The sequence below is a fragment of the Palaemon carinicauda genome, chromosome 20, assembly GCF_036898095.1.
Source record: "Palaemon carinicauda isolate YSFRI2023 chromosome 20, ASM3689809v2, whole genome shotgun sequence".
Taxonomy (NCBI): Eukaryota; Metazoa; Arthropoda; class Malacostraca; order Decapoda; family Palaemonidae; genus Palaemon; species Palaemon carinicauda.
Genome location: NC_090744.1, coordinates 93,262,493 through 93,272,263, shown reverse-complemented (window position 1 = coordinate 93,272,263; position 9,771 = coordinate 93,262,493). Strand labels below are relative to the sequence as shown.

Here is a 9,771-nt window from a genome sequence, read left to right as displayed (position 1 = left end):
TAATAATAAATTATTACTATTATTACAAGCTTAGTTACAATCCTAATTCTAAAAGCAGGATGCTATAGGCCCAAGGGCTCCAACAAGGAAAAATAGCCCATTAAGGAAAGGTACCAAGTAAATAAATAAACAAGAGATGTAATGAACAATTAAAATATCTTAATAAAAGGGTAATCATTTCCTCTATAGACACGTTTAAAGAGAGGGAAAGTGACCTCTAAATAAGCAAGCCGCATCGAAGGGATGAAATATCATATTATTCCACAGAGCTTCGAAGTACGGTAAAATAGCTTCGAAGTACGGTAAAATAGCTTCGAAGTACAGTAAAGTATCTACGAAGTATGCTAAAGTAGTTTTGATGCACGGTAAAGTATCTGCGAAGTATGCGAAAGTAGTTTTGATGCACGGTAAAGTATCTGCGAAGTATGCTAAAGTAGTTTTGATGCACGGTAAAGTATCTGCGAAGTATGCTAAAGTAGTTTTGATGCACGGTAAAGTATCTGCGAAGTATGCTAAAGTAGTTTAGATGCACGGTAAAGTATCTGCGAAGTATGCTAAAGTAGTTTTGATGCACGGTAAAGTATCTGCAAAGTATACTAAAGTAGTTTTGATGCACGGTAAAGTATCTGCAAAGTATGCTAAAGTAGTTTTGATGCACGGTAAAGTATTTGCAAAGTATGCTAAAGTAGTCTTGATGCACGGTAAAGTATCTGCAAAGTATGCTAAAGTAGTTTTGATGCACGGTAAAGTATCTGCAAAGTATGGTAAAGTAGATTTGAAGTACGGTGAAGTACGGTAAAGTATCTGCAAAGTATGCTAAAGTACTTTTGATGTACGGTAAAGTATCTGCAAAGTATGCTAAAGTAGTTTTGATGCACGGTAAAGTATCTGGTAAGTATGCTAAAGTAGCTTTGAAGTACAGTAAAGCATCTGCGAAGTATTGTAAAGTAGCTTTGAAGTACGATAAAGTATCTGCGAAGTATGCTAAAGTACTTTTGATGTACGGTAAAGTATCTGCAAAGTATGTTAAAGTAGCTTTGAAGTACAATAAAGTAGCTTTGAAGTACAGTAAAGTATCTGCGAAGTATTGTAAAGTAGCTTTGAAGTACGATAAAGTATCTGCGAAGTATGCTAAAGTACTTTTGATGTACGGTAAAGTATCTGCAAAGTATGTTAAAGTAGCTTTGAAGTACAGTAAAGTATCTGCGAAGTATTGTAAAGTAGCTTTGAAGTACAGTAAAGTATCTGCGAAGTATTGTAAAGTAGCTTTGAAGTACAGTAAAGTAGTTTTGAAGTGCAGTAAAGTATCTGCGAAGTATTGTAAAGTAGCTTTGAAGTACGGTAAAGTATCTGCGAAGTATGCTAAAGTAGCTTTGAAGTACAGTAAAGTATCTGCGAAGTATTGTAAAGTAGCTTTGAAGTACAGTAAAGTAGTTTTGAAGTGCAGTAAAGTATCTGCGAAGTATTGTAAAGTAGCTTTGAAGTACAGTAAAGTAGCTTTGAAGTACAGTAAAGTATCTGCGAAGTATTGTAAAGTAACTTTGAAGTACGATAAAGTATCTGCGAAGTATGCTAAAGTACTTTTGATGTACGGTAAAGTATCTGCAAAGTATGTTAAAGTAGCTTTGAAGTACAGTAAAGTATCTGCGAAGTATTGTAAAGTAGCTTTGAAGTACAGTAAAGTAGCTTTGAAGTACAGTAAAGTATCTGCGAAGTATTGTAAAGTAGCTTTGAAGTACGGTAAAGTATCTGCGAAGTATTGTAAAGTAGCTTTGAAGTACGGTAAAGTATCTGCGAAGTATGCTAAAGTAGCTTTGAAGTACTGTAAAGTATCTGCGAAGTATTGTAAAGTAGCTTTGAAGTACAGTAAAGTAGCTTTGAAGTACAGTAAAGTATCTGCGAAGTATTGTAAAGTAGCTTTGAAGTACAGTAAAGTAGTTTTGAAGTGCAGTAAAGTATCTGCGAAATATTGTAAAGTAGCTTTGAAGTACGGTAAAGTATCTGCGAAGTATGCTAAAGTAGCTTTGAAGTACAGTAAAGTATCTGCGAAGTATTGTAAAGTAGCTTTGAAGTACAGTAAAGTAGCTTTGAAGTACAGTAAAGTATCTGCGAAGTATTGTAAAGTAGCTTTGAAGTACAGTAAAGTAGCTTTGAAGTACAGTAAAGTATCTGCGAAGTATTGTAAAGTAGCTTTGAAGTACGGTAAAGTATCTGCGAAGTATTGTAAAGTAGCTTTGAAGTACGGTAAAGTATCTGCGAAGTATTGTAAAGTAGCTTTGAAGTACAGTAAAGTAGCTTTGAAGTACGGTAAAGTATCTGCGAAGTATTGTAAAGTAGCTTTGAAGTACGGTAAAGTATCTGCGAAGTATGCTAAAGTAGTTTTGATGTACGGTAAAGTATCTGTGAAGTATTGTAAAGTAGCTTTGAAGTACAGTAAAGTAGCCTTGAAGTACAGTAAAGTATCTGCGAAGTATTGTAAAGTAGCTTTGAAGTACAGTAAAGTAGCTTTGAAGTACAGTAAGGTATCTGCGAAGTATTGTAAAGTAGCTTTGAAGTACGGTAAAGTATCTGCGAAGTATGCTAAAGTAGCTTTCAAGTACAGTAAAGTATCTGCGAAGTATTGTAAAGTAGCTTTGAAGTACGGTAAAGTATCTGCGAAGTATTGTAAAGTAGTTTTGAAGTACGGTAAAGTATCTGCGAAGTATTGTAAAGTGGCTTCGAAGTATGGTAAAGTATCTCAAAGTATGGTAAAGTAGATTTGAAGTGCAATAAAGTATCTGTGAAGTATGGTAAAGTAGATTTGAAGTACGGTAAAGTATCTGCGAAGTATTGTAAAGTAGCTTCGAAGTATGGTAAAGTATCTCAAAGTATGGTAAAGTAGATTTGAAGTGCAATAAAGTATCTGTGAAGTATGGTAAAGTAGATTTGAAGTACGGTAAAGTATCTGCGAAGTATGGCAAAGTAGCTTCGAAATATGATAAAAGTAGCTTCGAAATATGGTAAAGTAGCTTCGAAGTAGGGTAAAGTAGATTTAAAGTACGGTAAAGTATTTGCGAAGTATGGTAAAGTAGATTTGAAGTACGGCAAAGTATTTGCGAAGTATGGTAAAGTAGATTTGAAGTACGGTAAAGTATTTGCGAAGTATGGTAAAGTAGATTTGAAGTACGGCAAAGTATTTGCGAAGTATGGTAAAGTAGATTTAAAGTAGATTTAAAGTACGGTAAAGTATTTGTGAAGTATGGTAAAGTAGATTTAAAGTACGGTAAAGTATTTGCGAAGTATGATAAAGTACATTTGAAGTACAATAAAGTACCTGCAAAGTATGGTAAACTACATTTGAAGTACGGTAAAGTATCTGCAAAGTACTGTAAAGTAGCTTCGAAATATGGTAAAGTATCTCGAGATAAGGTAAAGTGACTTCCAAGTACAGTAAAGAATCTACGAAGTACAGTAAAGTACCTTCTGCGAAGTATGGTAAAGTATCTCGAAGTATGGTAAAGTAACTTCGAAGTACGGTAAAGTATCTTGAAGTATGGTAAAGTAGTTTTGAAGTACGATAAGGTATCTTGAACTATGGTAAAGTAGCTTTCAAGTACAGTAAAGAATTTGCAAAGTATGGTAAAGTAGTTTCGAAATATGATAAAGTATCTCGAAGTATGGTAAAGTATCTCAAAGTATGGAAAAGTAATTTCGAAGTATGGTAAAGTATCTCGAAGTATGGTAAAGTATCTCGAAGAATGGTAAAGTAGTTTCAAAGTATGGTAAAGTATCTCGAAGTATGGTAAAGTATCTCGAAGTATGGTAAAGTAGTTTCAAAGTATGGTAAAGTATCTCGAAGTATGGTAAAGTAGTTTCAAAGTCTGGTAAAGTATCTCGAAGTATGGTAAAGTATCTCGAAGAATGGTAAAGTATCTCGAAGTATGGTAAAGTATCTCGAAGTATGGTAAAGTAGTTTCAAAGTATGGTAAAGTATCTCGAAGTATGGTAAAGTAGTTTCAAAGTCTGGTAAAGTATCTCGAAGTATGGTAAAGTATCTCGAAGTATGGTAAAGTAGTGTCAAAGTATGGTAAAGTAGTCTCGAAGTATGGTAAAGTAGTCTCGAAGTATGGTAAAGAAGCTTCCAAGTCCAATAAAGAATACAGAATCTGCGACGTATGGTAAAGTACCTTCTATGTACAGTAAAGAATCTATGAAATATGGTGAAGTAGCTTCAAAGCATGGTAAAGTATCTCGAAGTATGGTAAAGTATTTTCGAAGTACGGTAATGTACCTGCGAAGTATGGTAAAGTAGCTTAGAAGTATGGTAAAGTATTTTTGAAGTACGGTAAAGTATCTCGAAGTATGGTAAAGTATCTTGAAGTATGGTAAAGTATGGTGAAGTAGTTTCGAAGTATAGTAAAGTATCTCCAAGTATGGTAAAGTATCTCAAAGTATGGTAAAGTATCTCAAAGTATGGTAAAATATGGTAAAGTAGCTTCGAAGTATGGTAAAGTAGCTTCGAAGTATGGTAAAGTATCTCAAAGTATGGTAAAGTAGCTTCAAAGTATGGTAAAATATGGTGAAATAGCTTCGAAGTATGGTAAAGTATGGTGTAGTAGCTTCGAAGTATGGTAAAGTATCTCGAAGTATGGAAAAGTAGCTTCGAAATTTAGTAAAGAATCTGCAAAGTATGGTGAAGTAGCTTCGAAGTATGGTAAAATATCTCGAAGTATGGTAAAGTAACTTCGAAGAATGGTAAAGTATCTCTAAGTATGGAAAAGTAGCTTCGAAATTTAGTAAAGAATCTGCAAAGTATGGTAAAGTATCTCTAAGTATGGTAAAGTATTTTCGAAGTACGGTAAAGTACCTGCAAAGTATGGTAAAGTAGCTTCGAAGTATGGTAAAGTATGGTGAAGTAGTTTCGAAGTACGTCTCTCGAAGTATGGACAGGTAGTTTTGGAGTACGATAAAGTATCTTAAAGTATGGTAAAGTAGCTTCGAAGTACGGTAAAGAATCTGCAAAGTATGGTAAAGTAGCTTGGAAGTACAGTAAAGTATCTGCCAAGTATGGTAAGTAGCTACTAAGTACGGTAAAGTATCTCGAAGTATGGTAAAGTAGCTACTAAGTACGGTAAAGTATCTGCAAAGTATGGTAAAGTATCTCGAAGTATGCTTAAGTACCTTCCAAATATGGCAATGTAGTTAAAAGGTACGTTAATGCATCCCTTAAATGTAGAACGTGTAAACAATAATGAAAAACAAATTACTCGAAGACATTATGTATAATACAAAAATTGACACAGCCTCTAAGGAACTACGACATTCACTAGCGATGACGGCAGCTTCTATGTTACCTTAATAAATATATTAAATATTAGCCTGAATAAAATTAGAAATTCTCTCTCTCTCTCTCTCTCTCTCTCTCTCTCTCTCTCTCTCTCTCTCTCTCTCTCTCTCTCAACAAAAGAGGATGATAAATCCTATAAAACAAAAAGTTTCATGAAAATCAATAGGTGGAAAATGCCTTTTGCTCTCTAATGTGCCGAGTCACGTACACAAATACAAATTACTCTCGTCGAGAATGATTCGTTACACTATCTCGTGCAGATCTTCTCTCGAAATACCTCCGCATCAATATTTCCCACGGCTCCAAATGCAAATCCCGTAAAAGCATGATATGCACAATATAAAAAAAAATGTAAGACTCTTTGAAACGAACCTTAATCAATTTCCCACTTCATTCTGAAGAGTGATCAATTCCTGAATGTCTTAACAGTCAAAAGGACATGATATATGAAAATATATTAGATTAGTGATATTGATTTGCTTAATTAAAACGGTAATGATGGCCATAAATATAAACAGTAAACATCCAGCACAAGTAGATTAAAGGCCTTATAATGACAAGTATTGAGAGGAGGAGGAACATTAAATAGCCATTTACCCCCTACGCATAGTATTAAGAGAGAGAGGGAGAGAGAGAGAGAGAGAGAGAGAGAGAGAGAGAGAGAGAGAGAGAGAGAGAGAGAGAGAGCGAGAGAGAGAGAGAGAGAGAGAGAGAGAGAGAGAGAGAGAGAGAGAGAGAGAGAGAGAGAACTGTAGCCTGGATTGTCTTGAGTTCAAGATTCGTCAACACACTGAAGTTTAAGCAAAGTATTTCAAACAAAGCTGACAATAAGAATTAATCAATCTGAACTGAATATCTAAGGTATAAGAATGAACCATCAAACAAATATATCAATAAGTTAAACATTTTCAGAACACATCGATATAAATATATACATTATATTATATATATATATATATATATATATATATATATATATATATATATATATATATATATATATATATATATATATATATATATATATACCTGGTTTTAAGGCTATGGTGCTTTGATAGTAATAACTTAAAACAAAGATAAATGGATGATGTATTCAATAAAATCTTCATTGACCGCTAACAGGATTTACTGGAGCATATGACCCAGCGCTGTGGGCCGGGTAGGCCAATCGGTGATATGGTTTAACTAGGAAAAACCCCTTGCTGGGTGTATTTCTCATCCCTACACATTAAAATGTTATGATGGTATTACCTCTCATAAGGCTTCAGATAAGATCACAGATAGGTTAATGCTGCAGCTCTCTTACGGATTTTTAATTTATTTATTTATTTATTCATTTATTTGTATATATATATATATATATATATATATATTATATATATATATGTATATATATGTATGTATATATATGTATATATATACACATATATATATATATATATATATATATATATATATATATATGTATATATATACATATATATACATACATATATATACATATATATATATATATATATATATATATATATATATATATATATATATATATATATATTCACACACACACACACACACACATATATATATATATATATATATATATATATATATATATATATATATATATATATATATATATATATATATATATATATAAGGCATTTTTGTTTAGAACCGTAAGTATCTGTAAACTATATTCTATAATTGACGTCATAAACTACTATTTTGAATTTTCGTACCTGTAATTTTCAATAGGTATTTAGAGGCAAAATAATCCGAGGTCCGTTTTATTTGGTGATTTTTCTGTTCGCTTTACAGTAAAGCTTGGGAACTATACAATCTGTTCCAATAGCCTTCTATTTTTTACGAGGCGGGACTATCATTTTAATAGAGTTACACCCCTTTCTCTTGCCTTGTCTTTTGTTTAATTCTCTATTTTGGGTTAAAACAAGTATGTATTAGACCTCCAACAAATATGCGTGTAAAATAAAAGTATTAAGACGCGAATAGATAAAGACAATCATAAACATAAGAATTTTCCATATATATTTGAGGTATAAAACGTAATATTCTAAATAGATTACTAAATCTGAGACAAATCGTTTTTATTAAGTATTAGATTTCATTACACATGCACGGACGCGCGCTTGGTTGCACGCACACCACAAACAACGTGAGCTATCCATTACGCAAATATTGATAACGTACGATTGCAGATACAATCTAAAGATACAAAAAGATTTTAAAAATGCTGACTAAGTGAAAGGAACTCCGTCTTCAAATTTATGCCAAATATGTGAGGGCCAAAGCTCCTCTCGCAAGCAATATAGCAGAACGTGTGACCTAAACATCTTGGCCGTATAATAAAGATGCAAAGATAAATATGAATAAAATTTCAACTTTTCTCTTCGTTTTTTTTTTCTTTTTAATTAAGCCTAATTGTTAGTAATGTGTGACGGTCTGCATTAGCTAAAGAACGTTGAGAAAAAAAAATGATATTAATATGCTTATACTTTCAAGATTTTTATTTTTGGTCACTTTCATTGGTCCTAAGCGGTCGTTGTCACATTAAAATCCCCCCTCTCCCCCCCCTCTCTCTCTCTCCTCCCCACAACCTCTCCTTGTTAGTACGTGCCAAGGTAGTAGGAATGTTAAGAGAAATTAGAATATATTTACAACGCACGTCAATCGTCGTTCGAATACTCTGAGAGGAATATTAATGAGATCAATATTTTTTCTTCAAGATATTAAATGTAAAAGCAATAACTGTTTAAGATTTCATTGTTATCCACAGAAACTCTGATGCAGTATGAAGGAAATTAAGGAAGCGAGAATGATAACTGTAATATATTAATATAATCAGGATTCAATGCTAAGCCTCCTATCGTGATAAAACTTAAACCTTGGCTCATATTTAGTACAAGAGATATCTCCAGAACTAATATTTCGGGTGTGTCTTCTTCCATGACTCAAAATGGTATGAATAAATACAGCCAAAAAATAGGCAGCAGAGACCAAAACTATCACGGACAGTTTGCCTATAAAAATCTGGTGTAACTCATAAAAAACCTGGTATGTAACCCTTATAAAAGCATATATGTAACCCTTAAAAATCCGATATGTAACACTTCAAAATCTGATATGTAACCTTTATAAAAGACATGTAACCCTTAAAAAAAAAAGATAAGCAACCCTTGGAAACCAGATATACCATTCTTAAAAACCAGATATGTAACCCATAAAAAGATACACAACTTTCCAAACCAGAAATGTAATTCAAAACCGACATGTAACCCATAAAACCAGAAAATTCTTAAAAATCAGATATGCAATCCTTAAAAACAAATATGCAAACCTTAAAAACCAGATATGCAACCCATAAAAAGAAGATATGTAACTTTCCAAACCAGAAATGTAATTCAAAACAGACATGTAACCCATATAACCATAAAATCAACCCTTACAAACCAGATATGCAATTCTTAAAAATCAGATATGCAATCCTTAAAAACCGATATGCAAACCTTAAAAACCAGATATGCAACCCATAAAAAGAAGATATATAACTTTCCAAACCAGAAATGTAATTCAAAATACGCATGAAACCCATAAAACCAGAAATACAACCCTCACAAACCAGATATGCAATTCTTATAAAACAGATATGCAACCCTTAAAAACAGATATGCAATTCTTAGAAACCAGATATGCCATTCTTAAAAGCAGATATGTAATTCTTAGAAACCAGATATGCAACCCTTAAAAACAGATAGGCAATTCTTAGAAACCAGATATGCCATTCTTAAAAACAGATATGCAATTCTTAGAAACCAGATATGCAACCCTTAAAAACAGATATGCAATTCTTAGAAACCAGATATGGCATTCTTAAAAACAGATATGTAATTCTTAGAAACCATATATGCAACCCTTAAAAACAGATATGCAATTCTTAGAAACCAGATATGCAATTCTTAAAAACCAGATATGCACACCTTATAAACCAGATATGCAAACCTTAGAAACCAGATATGCAATTCTTAAAAACCAGATGTGCATACCTTTGAAACCAGATATGCAATTCTTAAAAACCAATGTGCAAACCTTAGAAACCAGATATGCAAATCTTATAAACCAGATATGCAGACCTTAGAAACCAGATATGTAATTCTTAAAAACCAGATATGCAAACCTTAGAAACCAGACATGCAATTATCAGAAACCAGATATGCAAACCTTAGAACCAGATATGCAATTCTTAAAAACCAGATATGCAAACCTTAGAAACCAGACATGCAATTATCAGAAACCAGATATGCAAACCTTAGAAACCAGACATGCAATTATCAGAAACCAGATATGCAAACCTTAGAAACCAGATATGCAATTTTCAGAAACCACATATGTAATTCTTAGAAACCAGATATGTAATTATCATTGAA

The 9,771-nt window shown here is 32.7% G+C and overlaps 1 protein-coding gene across 1 annotated transcript in view; it reads left to right on the top strand.

Moving 5' to 3' along the window:
- Positions 1 to 830: 830 nt before the first annotated feature.
- LOC137659989 (WD repeat-containing protein 87-like) overlaps positions 831 to 9,771 on the top strand; it is a 15,456-nt gene continuing 6,515 nt past the window's right edge. Inside the window, exons 1-2 of the mRNA XM_068394726.1 lie at positions 831 to 2,747; positions 3,059 to 3,183. Of these exons, the coding sequence (XP_068250827.1) occupies positions 831 to 2,747; positions 3,059 to 3,183 (2,042 nt within the window). The remainder of the gene's footprint in view (positions 2,748 to 3,058; positions 3,184 to 9,771) is intronic.